At 42.4% G+C, this 18,027-nt stretch overlaps 1 protein-coding gene across 7 annotated transcripts in view; it reads left to right on the forward strand.

The window, feature by feature from the left end:
• Nucleotides 1-18,027, forward strand: part of LOC122416985 (serine/threonine-protein phosphatase 4 regulatory subunit 1-like) — a 152,040-nt gene that overhangs the window by 130,996 nt on the left and 3,017 nt on the right. For 6 of the 7 annotated variants that reach the window (XM_043430163.1, XM_043430165.1, XM_043430167.1 and 3 more), the window contains 6 exons: nt 3,383-3,495; nt 12,245-12,387; nt 12,671-12,817; nt 15,321-15,491; nt 15,587-15,879; nt 16,756-17,989. In XM_043430163.1, the coding sequence (XP_043286098.1) occupies nt 3,383-3,495; nt 12,245-12,387; nt 12,671-12,817; nt 15,321-15,491; nt 15,587-15,879; nt 16,756-17,989 (2,101 nt within the window). The remainder of the gene's footprint in view (nt 1-3,382; nt 3,496-12,244; nt 12,388-12,670; nt 12,818-15,320; nt 15,492-15,586; nt 15,880-16,755; nt 17,990-18,027) is intronic. The other variant, XM_043430164.1, reaches the window with a different exon arrangement.

The raw sequence follows: 18,027 nt of genomic DNA on the forward strand, positions 1-18,027 counted from the left end.
CGTCGTCGTCGTCGTTGATGTCGCCCTGCGGGCTGCTTCAGCGGCTTCGGGAGACGCATACTGCACTTTGCTGTCCCGTAAACATGTACAGTGTCGTTATATGTGCCTTTTACTTAAGTATTATATACACGAGATTCATACATGAACCTCAGTAAATTCATAAGGGCGTACGAGAATTGGATGTTAAGATGTTGAATACCGTTGCGAAACGCCCCTCTGACAGATCCTTCGGATGTAAATATATATTCGCGGGCGCATGTATCGTGAGTGTGCATCATTGGTAGGGTTTTGTGGCGACTGCGGGGGTGGGTTCGATGCACACGGAAACTCGATTAAACTCGAGCACACGAGAGTTTCCTCGAGGACGCTCAACTCTACAGGGAGCTCGATCGTATGCACACCGCTCAGAGCAGGAGGGTCGTCGCGTTCTAAATATTTCCATATATATAGACGCGCGTGCGAACCTCCTCTCGGACACATTAACTCTCTGCTAGACTCCGAAACTCTCTATCGGATACCTGTTTAATGTATACACGTATGCGCGTTCATGGGTGTACTCGGGGCTTGTATATAGTCTAACAAACATTTACCTTTGTCATCGTGTGTCGACGAAATCGATCACTCCGGCATTTGACGTTCAACGAAGCAATTGGGCTGTCCAAAAAACAAGTGGACGTTTCGATGAAAATTTCATTTTTCGATTCAATTGACGGGGCTTTTTCTCTCCCGCCGTTTCGAGGCTTTTTCGTATACCGCTTTTGGGGCGAGCGATTACGCGATTTTGATGATTTTGTAACGAGGATCGCTGCGGTTTGTTTCAACCCCACAGTTCGGCGGTCGCTGGCCGTTTTTCAAAAGCCGGGAAAACACGCGCTTCTCGTATATTTCGTTATTCGTTTTTTAGTCCCACTTCGTCAGGAGGATCCGGGTCGCCTTTTTCTGCAGTTTTCATTAACAATTTGACTTATGTTTGTCGTTGGAGAGCGCAAACCGATTGTTTATTATCGAAACGAGCGACTTTCCATTCGGGATTGCTTCCGGGGACAGAGCATCGGCGTAACCTGTGCCCGCGTGGGAGAAAATTTGTGTGGGATATATTCGCTTTTCCGGGGTATCGTGTTCCCTGCAACCCCGTATAGAAGACTTTCTCTTTCGGTGCAGTCTCAGCATCAGATCGAGTTACGCACGCAGTGCTGTTAGATCGAACCAGAAAAACGTCAGTCACGGTCGAATTTATGCCTGAGGAACGATCACAGATGAATTTTCGATCCCGCATATCGATCCTCGGTCTCCTCCGTGTCGTCAGTCGCTCAAAAAACAGCCCCATTTTGTTCGAAACTCGCGCTGATAGCGTATCGTCGCAACGGCATAAGGACGATGATTTCGGCGCGGAAATAATGTGTCTCCTTAATAAATACAGCGTTTGTGCATGCATACACAGACATATAAATACGTACATAACTATAGGGATACGTAGGAAGCACCCTCGGCGAAAGTGTGTGGTATCGCGAAGCACCCGCAGAGTAGGGTCGGGCGTTTTAGTCTGCCCGGTGAAAACGCCGAAAGCCCAGCGCGGAACGTGTGTGCAAGAGTAAAAGAGGCTCGTGAAGAAGAGACGACGAGAAGATCGCGAGCAGGAGCGCGCTCTCGCGGCCATGTTTGCGCGGATAGGCGTGGCACCCTGGCCATTCGCGTAGGCCAATCCTCACCGAAACTTCTCCCCCCACCACCGCGCCGAGTTGAGCAGTGGGAAGGGCTCGACCAATGAAGCAACCTCGAGCAAGAGCTCTTTCCCCTTAGCGCCAAATCAATTTCACTTTACCAGTGTAACCGTGAACGACTGGCGGACTGTTGGCGCCTCCACAGCGATGCTTCCCCCCTCACTCCCGTATTGAAGATCAAAACGAGAGCCATTATTCCTCCCCTCTTTTCTCTTCCTCTCTCGCTCTCTCTCTTCGCGATCGCTCGCAACGCGTGCGGCGGGCGCGACTCTCGCTGGAGTGGGGAACGAGAAAGACTGCTGCTAGGGTCGTCGTCGTCGTCGTCGTCGTCGTCGTCGTTGTCGTTTTGTCCTCCAACTCTCGTCTACTACGCATCCATTTCAGAAGCATCTCCTTCGTCTCGATTTTCTCCTCTCCCCCCTTTTTTTACCTTTTTTTTCTTTCGATTTGTTCCTCTTGAAAAGTTATCCAAGAACCGCCAGAGGGCGGGAGCTCCTACCGACTTTTCGAATATCTTTTACTCGACACTACTATCTTTCACCTTCGTTCTCTTTTTCCCTTCTTACTTTCGTATCGATATTGCTGCTGTTGATTTTGTTGTTGTTGCTCGAAACTTATCGCCTCTGCTGTACCTCATTCGAATCTTTACAGAAAGGTTTAGACGAATCGGACGGTACTGTTTTGGAAGCGATTCGCGTCTCCGTTACCAATATGGAATATCCCTTTTGTTGAGATTAAGTCTCGTCGCTGTAAGCACGATGACAAATAAAAATCTTCGAGGAATCAACTAACTTTAAACCGTGCCACATATTTGCTGTATTTTCAGGGTGTCTAACGACCTGAAAAGTCATGAAAATTCTTAAATGTCATGAAATTACACTCGGACCTGAAAAAATCATTAAATGTCATGAAAAATGACCAAACAACCTGATTTTTTAAGATCTCTGCAACGCTCATTGTCATTGTCGATTTTTTGGTTTTCTTCAACATGATTTCAAAATTCGCGGGGTGGCGACAATGTCTGGTTCGTCAATACTCATCATCGATATAAAAACGAATATCGAATGAATAGTTTGTAAGAAAAAAATATTCTTTATTTCAAAATAAAATATCATTTCTTTGTTATTTTTATTGAATTTTTTTATAATTAAAAGATTAATAAAAAGTATCAGAACCATAAGAAAAGTCATGAAAAATTCCTGTTCCTTGACTTAAAAAGCCTTAAAAGTCATACGACGCTGAAGTTTCCAACGTTGGAGTCCAACGAAATGAATGAAAATAAAATGATTTATCCATCAGTTTTTTATTTCACGAATCGTAATTGTGTAGATTGAAAAAATACAAAATACAAATTCGACTGGAAATAAATTGGAGAATTGCTGGAATTATTGGACAGTTTTTTAGATCATTTCGTTGAGCTCCAACGTTGGAAACTTCAGCATCGTAAAAGTCATGAAATTTCTGTTCTGGTCAAAATTAGACACCCTGATTTTTCTTTATTGCCTAATGTACATGGGAAAATGAGATAATCTCATGTTTCAATAAAATAATCGGAGCCTTTTGACTCTTCGCGATCTTAGAAGCAATTACAGAAAATGATGAATAAGGAGTGAAAAGACGAGATGTTTATGGAAACGTTTTTTTTTTTAATTCTGTTGCAGACAACTCGTTGGAAGAATACTCGTGGAGGTCTTTCGAGGTGCGGTGGAAACCGGCACGGAGTTGAACGTCGACGAGGTCATGCAACCCGTTCTAAAACTCGTCAACGACACAGGTTTGTTGCTAACATTTGATGATTCATCGCAAAAGAAAAAATACTCCGTACGCTTGATTGATTGGCTGAGGAAAAATATGTTTGCGTTGTTTTTTCGCTTTTTCCATGAGCCAATCGAAAAAAGCTCCGCGTCGATTGTTCGTCGCGGGATTGATCGATAAGGTTAATCCTTCAATGACCCACAATGTTTCCGCTTCGATGTTACAAAACTTTCGTAGGGTTTTGCGCATCGAAAGAGGGGGTTGTAGGAAGGGATGATTAACAGGCGGGGGGCTGAGAACACCGAGGACGAATATGGATATATAGGTAACTCGGAATATCGAATTGAAACTTTTTTAATTATACTTCTACCTCGTGGAGATTTATTCCGACCTCTCGCCGCCACCAACTCGAATACGGATGTTGCGCAAATCTATGTAGACATGATTTTATATGCTCGTAATTTTTCCCCCGGCGAATAGAAACGCGCGATTTTCACAATTAGAGACGTCAAATTATGTGGTGCATTTTTTCATGCGTTTTGCGCGCGCGCGCGCGCGCATTAATTAAAGTCATTGAAAAATTGTCGTTTCGCGGTCCGTTTTCGAGTCGAAAAATCACTCTGAAAAGATCGATCGACAAAGATTCTCCTGGTGCTGATTCTCCTCGACGATGATAGAAAAAATTTCATTTTGCTTCGCACCTCTCACCGCGATGTCGAGATTCTTTTTCAAACGAGCGAGTGGGGAATTTTCGGTGGTCATGATCCGAGATTAATGTGCCGCAAATTTGATCGAATTTATGCTATCTTCGATTCAAACGAGAGGAATGAACAAGCGAAAGATTCTTCATACTCGATTCCACAGCAATTTTTTTCCTCCCCTTCACTTAATCGAGACAATTCGCTGCTAACGCCTGCGACAATTTTTTCCCAGCACTGCACGCATCTCAAACTGTTCCTTCCTCTCCAGCCTCTATCATCACTCGTCATTCTTCGTACTCTCTGTTTTTGCTAAATAATTGCTCACGCAAGCACGCGTCAGAGGTAGGTATAGCTAAATTCCAAGGAACGTGGAGAAAGAGTCAAACGACTCGCTCGAATCTTGTTTTAACGAGACTGCATTTACGTTTTATACGTGCACGTGAGTACCTATGTATGTGCGTTATTTTATATATAGACGTTTTGAACACCCGCTAAACCTGCCCTCGCAATGTTTCCATATAATTCACGAGCACACATCTGTAGTCTTGACGATTTAGCGCAATATCCCCGAAGAAATAACAAACAACTTGGCAATTTCTTAGTCGTTTGGAAAGTTCATTAGTAGCTTGATTCTCGCACTCTCGTATTCGCAAGCAAATTCGTAGATCGAGCGTTTTTTATCTTCATTTTTTCATGTTTTCTATCGTTTCTGCAGCGGTACTAAGAGGATTGGAAATGTCAAAACTGTGCCAGATCCTTTGAACCGCATCATTCGTCCTTCTTGGGGCGCGCCCTTTACGCGTTATTCGAAAATTGCACCGTAGTTTTTGTGTTTTACACTTGGTACGCAAGTTCACGGAATTTTGTGATATTCCCGAACTTTCGATAGGATTTTCCGCCTCGCACGGCGATAACGCAGATCACGAGAAAGGGGCCGAACTGGATTGTTAATCCTCTTCAAAATTTTTCAAACTTTTCACGTCCCTCTAATACACGTAAAGAGTCTGCAGAAATATAATTGCTGTACATTCAAAAAAATACGCATGAAAATAGTTTGCTTGCAATAACAAACAATAAAATGATTTTTTTCTTAAATGCTTTGTAGAAAAATCCAACGAATTCGTGCAGAACGTTATTTTTTGTTATTTACTCTAACTCACGCAACGTCGTACGATTCCTGTCCTCGTGGAGCATTTTCGACGAGGAAACAGTTTTTTTTTGGTTGGATCCCCCGCGAACATGGCTTCGTCGCGGTAGCAAGAACGTTTCTATAAAAATAGATGCAGGGGTGCGAGAGAGTGCGTCGTCCGCGCTGAAAATCTCGGTTCTTCTGCCTTTCGTCGTGGAGGATCACTGCTTATTGGGAGATGCATCTTCGTCTTCACCGGTTCAGGGGAGAGGTTGAGGGAGAAAGAATTAAGGGGGGGGGGAGGGCGGCTTATAAACGAAAAGAGAAAGACAGAGGGAGAGAAAGGCGATGACAGATATCGAACCGAGCTTCCGGTGGGACACGTGCTAGACCGGAAGTCACCTACGACTCCAACATTCTCTCTACTTCTCTCTCTCTCTCTTTCTACCACAAAATCCCCTCGTACCATTCGTGTCTCGTGTACATATACATATGTAAAGCCTAGAGACCCCCATGACTCGTGTTCCCGATGTCTTTTTTTTCTTTCACTTTTTTTTTTACTTTTACTTTCTTCGTCCCGCCTCGAAGCCGAGGGCTTTCGGGTTTTTATTCCTGGCGGAACTTTTCTCAGCTCTGTTCATACGGCGCGATACACCGCCGTCTTCGGCGTGGGATAAACTTGTATAAAAGTTAACGAACGAGGAGAGAATTATTGTTAAAAAAAATCGTAAGGAAAAGTCATATCGCCGCACATGGTGTAAACGCGAATGAAAATGTTGCCACTTTTTCGATGCTTCATCGATTTTTCCCGGACGCCCTGGCTCCGCCGCTCGCAAAGATGCGTTTTTCGCCTCGCACTCTTTTCTCTTATTCTCTTACCTTCTTCGCGCAGTTAAACTCTCGGGCGTATTCGCTTATCGCGATTTTTTTTCTCACGGGAATCGCGAAATGTTTCTTTCGTCAACTCGCCTAAACCCCAACTCGAGTACTCCGTCCTTTTGTCCTCGTCGGATTTTACCGTTGCATCGTATTTTTCTAGAAGAAATTAGAGATGGAATGGGAAACGAGGAAAAACGTTTGAAAAGGAAATTCTAACGAGCGTTCGTACACATTTTTGTTCTTTCGCCACTGCTCCATGCCTTATCGCTCGCCTTTCCGCTGTAATCGGCAACTTGGCAAGTTTTATCTACGCCCTAGAAAATCCAATGCACACGCTGACGACCAAGATCTTTGTTGTTTTTATGAAAACTATTGCGAATAAGAAATGAGAGATGATTCTTTAACGCGTCGGTTTTTTTAGAGAGAAAAGAAATTTGATTAAAAAACAAAAAAAACATAAAACGACCAAAAATTAGCTCTTATTTTGATTCGAAAAGAAAATTTGAATTTTCACACGATCGTTTACGATCTCGGTGATATAATAAATCAGAAATTGTTCTTTCACAAAAAATACAATTCGCTGAGCCATCGAATTGCATCTTCTTAAAAAAGTTCCATTGAAAAAGTAATTTTTTGTTTTTTCAAAGAAAAAAAACAATGTTAACGTCGTTAAAAGCAGCATGAAACCGTCGAGTGCCTCGGCCCGAGCAAGGCGAACGCAAAGATGGTCAATAGGCTGACGCATGGTCGGCGGCCATTTTATCATTCGCGGAACTTCCACTCATCTGTGTGTATGTATACTCACTCGCCATACATAAGAACGGCATGCTGCGAGGAGCATTAAAAAATCGATTTTTGAATATTTTCTTCCAACGTGCATTCAATTCGATGCGAGTTATTCGAAATTTACTTTGGATTAACATTAATTTCGTTCGAGTAATTAAATTTTCTCACGAATTATAAAATCTAGCAATCGCGCTTGAAATTTTCGCGGCAACCAAGCACCCTTCGATTATAACCATTTGAAGGAATGAAATTTTGTACAATATTAATATGAAACGGAGTAAACAATTTTCGCGGTGCTCGCATTATTTTCCGATGCCCCTTGCGCCTTCGTAGAAAAATAACGTTTCAAGTTCGCGTCACGATCGAATTGGGAAAGCGAATGGCGAATGAAAAAATCATGTGAAGAGTGAATAAACTATAAGCCTGGAGTCGCCAATGAGAAGGAATAAAATACTTGTAAAATAATTAGGTAACGTTAGCCATAGAAAAGTACAAGTTTGGAGTTTTGAGCGAGAGCTCTGCATAAAAAATGCCGAAGAAGAGACGTCTCCAAGTTTGATTTCCTTGAAAAGTTTCGTCTCTCCGGATGCAGTCAACGCCCTTAATAAGTAAACCAGTCCAGGATGCACCGAATGTGTTTGAAACGTCTATTTTTAGGTGGAATATCCTCGAAAGCCTGACTCCCTATACGGCAAAGAAGCAAGGAGCATTTCGCATCTAATGCTTTCTCGTTTTTTCCGACACGTGCTTGCTTTACGTATTATAATATACATATACATTGATGAAGGCAGAAGGAAGAGGGACGAGGACGTGCATATGTATCTGAGCAGGCCGGACGTAATTCTTGACGGTGAAAAAAGAGGGGAAAACGTCAAGACGCCACGAACGCACACCCGCACCAAGCTCTCCGAGTCCACAAGGAACTCGCGGATATATCTTTTCCCCTTACTCGCACTCGTTCAATCCTCAATCTCCTTCTCTTTTTCTCCTTCTTTTTATTTTTCGAGACCGAACGAAGAAAACGACACACGTCGGAAGCATCCTCCTTTTGCATGTAATAACATCTAAAATCTCCAGCAAGAAAGAGGAGGGGAGAGGAGGGATTCATTCTTATTTTTGGAAGCATCGCTCTCCTCGTTCTCGTTACTACGAGGGAGAAAACCCTGAAAAGTCTCTCTGTATACGGGGATCGGAAATCTTCCTGCCGCTCGGGGCGGGGGCCCCCTCTTCAATTTCTTATTCCATTTTTGGAAAGAAGCTGTGCGCATATCTTTCAATTTCTCGGCCTCTATGCTCGGTGGAGAAAGAGAGTAACCCGCCTTCTCGTGGCTTCTACTCCAAAATCATTTGAATTCTAGTTTTTCATTCGAATGATGTGCGAATTTCAGAATATTCTAATTCAGCTGCTTATTTTGTTAAATTCACCAAACAGAGAGCTTAATCGATCGATTTTTTACTCCCGATATTGAAGATCCTGCTAATCACCAGGTCTACCGAAGCTTTCGACTAATTTGTGTTACCTCGTTTCTAGCCTATGCTAGACCAAGAGCTTATTACGTCGCGGAGGTTTATTATGGGCAGCACACACGCGTTCTTTCGAATAGCGGCCTAGTCTTTCCATCAATTTTTGCGTTATAAAAAGATCCTTACGATTTCCCAAGGTACGTTAAACTCCGATGTGTGCGTGCGCGAAGATTAAGGGATGGGGATCGAATGGATCGATCGAATCGATAGAAAAAAACATCATTCTGAACGGTCCCCGAGCTCTTTTATCTTCATATGCGAAAGGATCTTGCTCGTGGCGTATTCGAAATTCTTAATTCTCTTCTGGCTCGCTTGATCTTCGTTCAGAAAAATATTTCTTTGCCCTTACAGTGTGAACCAACGAGGAGTTTGTTTTCATGAAAAATACTTCGTCCTCGTAAAAGTCTCGTATTTGTTTGATTTTATTAATAATTTAATTGCCTCCAACTCGCAGGATCAAAATAATAAAACGGAGCGGAATAAACGTCGAAAATGAAGTAAATTAAACGACGAGGGTCGGTCGCCACGACGAAATATCCATCTCGGTTTCCGCCTCCGCGTTCTTCCACCTCGTTTTACGTACGTGCTCGATGCTTTGAAATCAACCAACAGGCGTTACCGAAGTTGAATAAAAAGAACGAATCTAGGTAGCTGGAAAAAGCGTTACAAATATCCGTGGAGCGCGGGTGCGTGCTTCACGCGAGTCCCTTCACGCTTTGCCATCGCGAGTAAATTATTTTTAGCGGGTCCTCGAGACCCAGAAGGCGCATCACGAGGAGGAGTCTCGAAGGGGGAAAAAACAAGTAAGGCGAAGAGAGAGAGAGGAGAAAATGAGAACTCGGGGGGAAAAATGCGCGAGTAAAAGAGAGAAGGAAGGAAGGAAGTGGAAGATAAGACGCGCGGTGATTGATGGCCGGAGGCTGCGTGCCACTGGTTTTCCACCGCTATCCACTTCTGGTCGCTGCTCGGGGGGTTGTGCAGCGGCACCGTTTCGAAAAGAGCAGCAGGCACGAGACTACGGGAAAATTTTATGTCTATGTGACAAACTAGGCCCACGTTGCGACTCACGAAACAACCGTTGCTATACGCATATACGTACACTTATTCAAGCATTATACGAAAATCCAGCAGACAGAAATAGCTGCCGGAAAATTTGAGGGAGTTTGCGGTCGATCTGAGCTAGTCCGAAATGACCAAAGCTGAGACACCTTCGCAGACGCGCCTTTTCTTCACAAAAGAGATCGATATTTATACGCTGAACAAAAAGATTTCGTTATTTATCAAAATTTGTTTTATATTCCAGGACAAAGTGGGACTGAATTCCTCCGGAATTTCTTTTTATTTTGTTTTCGTTGAATTTTTCAAAATAATCTTCGTGTTCGGGGAAATTTGTAATCGTTGATAGATTAAATTCGAGAGTGCTCGTATTGGAATTTTCGAGGGACATGAAAAGCGGTAAAAATCGGTGGGGAAGCGAAAAAAAAGTTGGAGAATGTCTGTCCACGAAGTCGAACGCCACAATGACATCTCGAAGAATATTAAATTCTTTCGAACACATAATTTTCATTCTGCGGCCCTCACCCCTCGCTTGGCGCGTTCCTCGGCCGAAACTTTTACCCTCGTGTCGAAAGCCACGACCCCAGAGTTCATCTCGATCATTCCTGTCCGAATGGATATTGAACTATGAGTAGAATTAAAAATTGGACGTACAGAGCGCGCCAAAAGGTGGCGAACGCCCAACAGTCCATTTTTTAATGACAAAAAATGAGTTTACCGCTGGTAATTATGCAACGGTATTTTTCGATAATCGCCATTTTCACAGTAAATCTCTGAAAGGTCGTGGCAACGCCATAGAATACACAGATCATCGACGGCAAACATATAAATTATGGCACCGGTGGAGCAGAGAAGGGCGATCGGAGGAAGAAATAAAAAACTGAGAAATGTTTCTCGAAGCACGCGCGCCTGGGCACGTGCGTGCTTTTCGGATTGATATAATGCAGGGTAACCGTGCATGCCCCTTAAGAATTTTCCCTGCGTCCCCGGAAGAACATCGAGGCGGAGACAAGAGGGAGAGAAAAAAGCGGCGGGTGTTGAACGCATCTTTGGCAGAGTACGCGTGTACCCTCTTGAAGCTGCAGCCACGTTGCGATGGTGGGGAAGGGCCCTTCCTCTCTCGCTCCTCTTTCTCCCTCTTGTGCGTCGCGGTTGCACCCGAAGAAATAGAGTGGAGGTGCAGGAAGGAGCCCTTCCAGTCGGCCCGAAGCTTGGGACTCTTCTTCAGTCGCACCCACGCGTTCCTGCCGCGAGCAGCCCTGAGATTACACAATTTTTACCGTACCGCACACATCCCCTGGGGGATTCTTTTGAACGCGTGCCAGGATTGAAGGAAGCACGAAAGTTACGAGTGTAACGAGTTATTGGTTAGATTGTGTTTTTCGAAAAATTCCTTTTTATTCGCCTTTCATCGTTGCTATCATGAATTATTATCGAGTTATCAAAAGAGGTGGCGCAAGTGAGTCGATTATTCGGTCAAATTTGAAATGTGCCAAACAAGAGTGCTTCAAGATCGTAGAGAAAAGTTGTCGCTTTCAAAATCGACGTGGCAGTGGCACGAGCCAGGAAGGATTCATTGTCGAGGATAAACGGTGAGGTCTATTTTGAAACATCAAAGCGATTATAGTTTGCACTGATTTGGTCAACGAACCTCGACAGTATTATGATCGTCGGCGCATACCGATTTTTTCGTCTTTTTCTCGTCGGCAATTTGTTCACCGGATGACAGAGTCTCCACGATTGAGCGCCTAATGATCCGATCTCAAATTAGAGATACCCGGGAAGAGAAAAAGAGGCAGAGAAAAGAAAGAGGGAGATAGAGAGAAAGGATCGAAAATGGGTAATCGATTTGATTCGAGGAGCAATAGAGCGCGAAAATTTTCCCGCCAACGCGCTTTTCCACGCTCTTTTGCGTTCTCTCTTTTTTATTCCATAGTCGTCCCTTTCACTCTGGTTTTTGGCATACAAATTCTTAGGGAGAGAAAGAGAGAAAAAGCGGGGGGGAGGAAGATGAAAGCTGCAGAATTTCTTTTTTCCGTGTCCCACCTTCGACATTTGCACCGCTATTGAGAACACGCGCGGAGTTTCAGCCGCCACGACGGAAGAGCCAGGATTCGAGCATGACTAATCGCCCGTTTTTCATTCAGGTAGCACGAACTCGAACATCTCTTCTAGCCAAAAATCATCCCTGTGCTGCCCAAACAACACACCCGCAAAAATAGAAAAGGGATCTTTCGCTTTTTCTCTTTCTCCTCTTTCCCAATGCCTCTCGTGAGCGATCCCTCGAGAGGCTTCGAAATAAGGAGCTCAAACGACCAAACCATTTTCCTCATCGTCACCATGAAACGGTCAAACCGAGCACCCTCCGTTTCCCATCTCGTCATTTCTCTCTCTTCAGGCTCGGCTTTTTGTACATACAAAATTGCGTCCCCTCAATTTCTTTTACAGCTATACTCCTGCTGCCCGTCCAAAAATGCAGCGAATGCATACGTCGCTATGATATTTTCAGAATAGAAAATTGGCACCCCCTTTTCGAAATTTAATCAAAAATCATCCTTCCAATAATAAAAAAAAATATAACGCTTTCGGAAAAGCAATAAAATCATTCAATGAATCTAAATAGGTGCATTTCTGTCATTCCTCATAGTTGGTGCAGAAAATATTAAAAATATTTTTTTTTTTTATTTTTCCAGATCCCACGGTGAGAATCGACCTGATTGAACAACTGCCACACGTGGCAATGATATGCCAGGAAGCTCCTGATCGACTCGGCGATGTTTTACCTCGACACTTGATCCAAATCATCAGCACTTTCCTTCTCGACGACGAACAACAAGTAATGAAAAGTTTTCATGCTCTTTTGTCGACATTGAATATTTTTCGTTTATTGTTTTCAATCGAGGATACTGAAATTGTTAGCGAATCGAAACTGTTTTTTTTTCTCCATTAAAAAAAAAGGTTTTTTGATAGATGCAATCAAGATTTTGCAAAAGATACATATGTAGTTTCACTGATAGTTACAACGCTTTGAATAATTTTGGAATTCCGTAATTTTCATTGTGAAAAATTCGTCTTCCATTGAAGGAATAATCAATTTTTGTTTTCCCGGTCGCCCAAAGGTTAGACAGTCAACCCATTCAGCATTATTGGCTCTGATAGATCGTGGACTGTTGGACAAAAATTCGGCAGAATTCGTAGTCGCCCCAACGCTTCTGAGGATGACCCAGCAGCTCGACAGACTCGAGCTTTTCACCCTCGCAATTGACGTAAGTGTTCTCGGCTATTTCAATTTAAAGAAATGAGCCTGAAAATGATGTTTTTTGTCTTCATTTATTTTTCACTGCTTATGAATTTCGAAGGAAGAATTTATTTATATTTTCGGAGAATACGAGAGTCCATTCCTGTCGGAATATGAGGACAGAAATAAAAAGAATAAAAACGTGGATTCCGCGTGAAAGACATGGGTAGTGAGATGTCCTAATGCAATTTCCTTCTCACTACCTTGTCTTTCATGTGGCGTTCATTGAGTCACTTCAATGATAGGAAAAATATAACGCTCTTTTCTCTTCTTCGCTTGTGCAAGATTTACAGAAAGGTGTGTGGACGATTGGAAAATAAAGAAGGAAAATTGGGCATGCTTTTTCCATCAAAGTTGGTTTGTCATAGAGATCGACTATCACAGCCAGCTTTGATGAGCAAAATTGTGTTCCATCGTCGACCCCAGGGTGTTACATGGAAACGAGATTTACGTCGAGGAAAAAAAAACAAGAGAATAATAAGCGAAGAAGAAATCGTTTGAAAAATATCCGCAAAACTGCTGATGAAAATGAGAAATGGAATAATGACTTTTTCAGGATGACGTCCAACTTGAGAGAACGGTCTACCTTTTTGTTTTATTTCCGCGGTCCGCTACATCAAATTGGTTGTGAAATGTTTATCCCATCATATCACAGCCACTTTGATGAGCTTGGCTCGTGGAACGAATCTTCGTTCGCGACAGCAGGTGTGAGTTACTCGAATCGACAAGAAACATGGTTTTTTCTTTAATTATTTTTTACGTTTTATAATTTAAGGTGGACTCTTGGGCCTTCACGAGCCCTGCAGCAGTTCATAACTTTGAACCTACTTTCCTCTCCCACTCCATAAACTTCCGCTTTCGTTCGAACTCCCCCAAAAGTTTTATCCACGCTTTTTCAATGCACTTATCTGTATCATATTTTTCTAAGGGCCTAAGGAAATGGTGAAAAACAACCGATACAGTTATTCCTCTGATTTTTGAACCCATTCCTACTTTTTCGAACTCGCAGGTCCGAATTCGGCACAAAAAATCAATGCAAGTTGAAAAATATTTCTATGTGTTTCCCCTGAATTCCTGTGGGTCAGCCGGTGCCCGACTTCACTTGACTCACGTGGACAGTATTTATCGCGCCGATGGTTCTATTGCATCGCAGTGGGAAAGGTTTCGCGCCTATTGAGCGCGTCAAAGCTAAAAGTTTCAATCAAATACCGACTGTATCGGCAAGGTTTTCCGCAGTTTCTCTCTGTCCTCATTAACACGATACAATGTGGAAGGAGTCCGGTTCAGCCGCACATGTGCGGAAACTGCGAAGAGAAGAGCCCTGGGCTCTGGGGTAACAATGACGGGAGGCGATTTGCTACAATCCCCAATATTCTTCTTGTTGTTTCAATCGACTCAATAACATCGACAGATTAAAAAGTAAAATATATTGGACATGTGTTGATTTTAAATTTAGGAGCGAAAACGCGATCCAATCGTCAAATTGGTTGTGACGTGTTGTTTTATGATTTCATATCACAGCCATTTTTGACAAGTTGGATCGCCGTTTTTTACATCCTGCACCATCGAAGATCGAGATGTGAGAAACAACGAACGAACGTACGCGACGAAGAGGAAGAGAGAGAGAGAGAGAGAGAGAAATATTGTGGTGATTGCGTCTCTCACAGAGTGGCTGTCATATGTAGAATTTATTGTGATCATATCACAGCCAGCTTTGATGAGCGCCGCGGCATCAAAATCCACCATTTCCTTTAAGACTTCCGGTGCAACAATCTCAAAAACTTTCTAATTATCGCTGGTCGCCTATCGTTTTAAGTTATTGACCGTCCCCATCGTGGCTCGTTACCAAACAAAAAACAGCAATTGAAAAATTCTTATATATATATTTATCGTCACAGTAGCTTTTCGTCTTATTTTCCTATTTACGTTACGTTTCCGGTAAACATTGTTAAGTTTCTATCAAAATAAATGCCTCATTTCTCTACACGACTACTATTTAAATATTCAGTATTTCTTTTATGCAAGTACTTTCCATTCGTACTGAAACAATTCTTGTTTGTAGACAGCTTTTCAGCCATTTCGGATGAATGCCCTCTTGGTTTCTTAGTATGGAATACCGATTACATTTTTTTCCAGGAACAACCTCGTGACGTATTGAATTTAAAGTAAATTATTATATCTGTTGTTTTTTTTGTAATTGTTAAAAATCGGCTGTACCTCCCGTCAGAGTGGTTGTGATGTGGTGATTTTTGTACTCATATCACAGCCAGCTTTGATGAGCGGTACGGTTCGATAATTTCAACGTATCAAGACAAGTGAGTGAATCCCTGTTTATATATATGTTTTTTCCAAATTTTGATTATACACCGAATTGAAATAATATTATTGAAATACAGAATCGAGATGCGAATAAACGTTTTTGAGTGTGAAAAATAACACATTTGTGAATATACGTTTTATACACTTCGCAGGGTATGAGCAAAGTTGCCAAGATCCTAGACGAGGCGACCGCTGAAAGACTATTCCTCAACAGATATCTGGCGCTCTGCGCGGAGAGAAATTTTTTTATAAGAAGATTGTGCGGCTTCAGATTTGGTGAATTTAGCGCCAGTATGAGCAAAGACGCAGTTTATGAAAAATTGGTAAGTCGTTTATGGGATGCGAAACCAGATTATTTAATGAAATTATAAATTTATTGATAATAATTAGATTATTGAATTATTATTGGTTTTTGCAGCTTCCTATGTACGTAACTCTATGCAAAGATCCTGTATGGAGCGTGAGAAAGTCGTGCGCCGATGTGATAGTTTCATTCGCATGTTGCGTCTCGTTGCATCACCGCCGCACAACCCTGTCCGAACAATTGGCTAATTTTCTCACCGACGATTCAAAATGGGTCAGAGTTTCAGCTTTTCAAATACTTGGCCCGTTCATATCGACGTTTGCTAAACAATTCACCGGCTTTTCATACAATGAGTACGGTGAACTCGTACTTACCGATCAACATGGTACCGAGCTCAGGTATAACGTGTACGTATTGCGCATGAATTTTTTTTCTATTTCATTTTCACTTCCGATCAGTGCATCCGTTCGCTCTAACACGAATAATGTCCAGCCGATTTTCCCGTATTAACCTATTGCAATGAAGTTTCTTGGGCAATTCACAAATCAATAACTATAATAGTCTTTTGAAATCACTTTGCTCCGTATTTTCTTCGCGCATTAGATAAACGAAATGTAAAAATCTTGATACAATGATCAATCCAGATACAGTCAGTGCATCAAAGACAGTGCAAAAATGATGACGCTGAGTAAAAAAAAAAAAAAGATGTAAGAAAGTTCAATCGCCTGACAACTCATCTCGAATTTCTTTTTTTTTTTTTTTTTTTTCAATTCCCACGTTTTAACCTCTGTCTTTGGTGGTTTGCCGAGCCGCATTTACTCCAACGTACTTATTAACGTATCTGGCCTTGAAAAATCGAGCCAAGTTTTCACAGAACTCTTGTGTCACAAGTTCTATCCACTGGTATGATCTTCACTGTTCAGTATAACAAACATATTACGTATTCGTATTCGAGCAATGAAAAAAGAACCCGTTTACTCTGTTTTTATGTGACGCCATGTTGTGTGGTTTCTCGCTTTGTGAGAGAGCGTCCTAGGGTTTTTGTTCTATTTTATTTTATTCTCATAAAATGTCAATGAAAGAAAATTAACTGTGTGTTACAGTTTCGTTTGGAAAATGTATTTCAATAATTTTCAAAGATAAGAATTCAATAAAGTTGAGCGTGAATCCGTGCGAAGAAAATTGAATCGCGGGAAATGAAAGGCTATTATTCGGCCAGTCTATCAGCTTTTAATTTTGAAAGGATTTTTTAAAAATGGTGGAAATTTTTTCGTTTTTTACAGCAAATCTTCATCGGGGGGTTCAACGGAACCGGCATTCTGCAATGCTATGATAACCACCGAGAACGCACTTTATGCAGAGTTTGGAAATTTAATGGCGAAATCATGTGCGGAGTCAGGAGGCGAAGGAGATTACACTAAAAAGGCAAATATGATGCAGGACGATCGCGTTAACGCGAAGTGGAAGCATGAAGGAGCTTCGAAGAGTAGTGTTGTAAACGATGAAAATCAAGAAAACGATGCGACGATAGTACAAGATTACGATGAATTCAATCCATTCCGTTATTATTACATACCACCGAATTTACCACTGGATACGGAGCTCGTACAAGCAGCAATGGTCGAATCATCAACAGAAAAATCGCAAATTTCACCGACCAAAGAAGAGACGCAGTGCGATGCAAATGGAGAAAACAAGGAATTTAAACAACACCGCGGCCGAAGACGTAGACTCACTGTTATGGATAAGCTAGTGCTGGAAAAGTCTTCCAGGTTTCTTAAAAACTGTATCGAATGTAATGGTAACGAAACACGTACCGAGACGTTGTCCGATGATTCTAATTTCTTGAACGATACTGTCGACATTGCGAACGTATCACTCGATAGCAGTGACTGTCATTCAAGCCCTGGTGTCAATAGTAAAATCGATCATTCGGCCAACAATGGACAAACCATAGTGCCTCAATATCTCATTGAATTTTTCATTTCAATGGCCGATCCAGGTGCGAAGAGCATCGGTGTAGAAATACCACGTTATTGCGCTTTTAGTTTCCCAGCCGTCGTTCTTACGCTTGGACGGGAAAATTGGCCGTTGTTAAAAGACGCCTACGAAGAATTAGCCTATGCTCGTGAATTCAGGGTACGGAGAACGGTTGCTTCGAGTATTCACGAATTGGCGATGATTCTCGGTGAAGAGCTTGCCGGGCGCGATTTGTTGCCAGTATATTACGGTTTTATTAAAGATCTCGACGAAGTTAGAGTGGGCGCTCTCAAACATTTAACTACTTTTCTCAAAATATTACGACCGGCCGATCGACAAAAATTCCTACCAAAACTCAAGGCCTTTTTAACGATGGACAGCGAATGGAATTGGCGCTTCCGCGAAATAGTCGTCAGCAAATTGCTCGAAGCTATACCCCTCTTCAGTCCGAATGATGTCTCCGAGCAAATCGTACCGCTATCGCTTCCGTTGCTGGATGACACAGTTGCGGCTGTCAGACACACCGCGTTGGCTCTGGTAAATCATTTTTCTTCATCTTTGCCATCTTCAATTCA

Source organism: Venturia canescens, chromosome 10, assembly GCF_019457755.1.
Source record: "Venturia canescens isolate UGA chromosome 10, ASM1945775v1, whole genome shotgun sequence".
NCBI classification, from domain to species: domain Eukaryota; kingdom Metazoa; phylum Arthropoda; class Insecta; order Hymenoptera; family Ichneumonidae; genus Venturia; species Venturia canescens.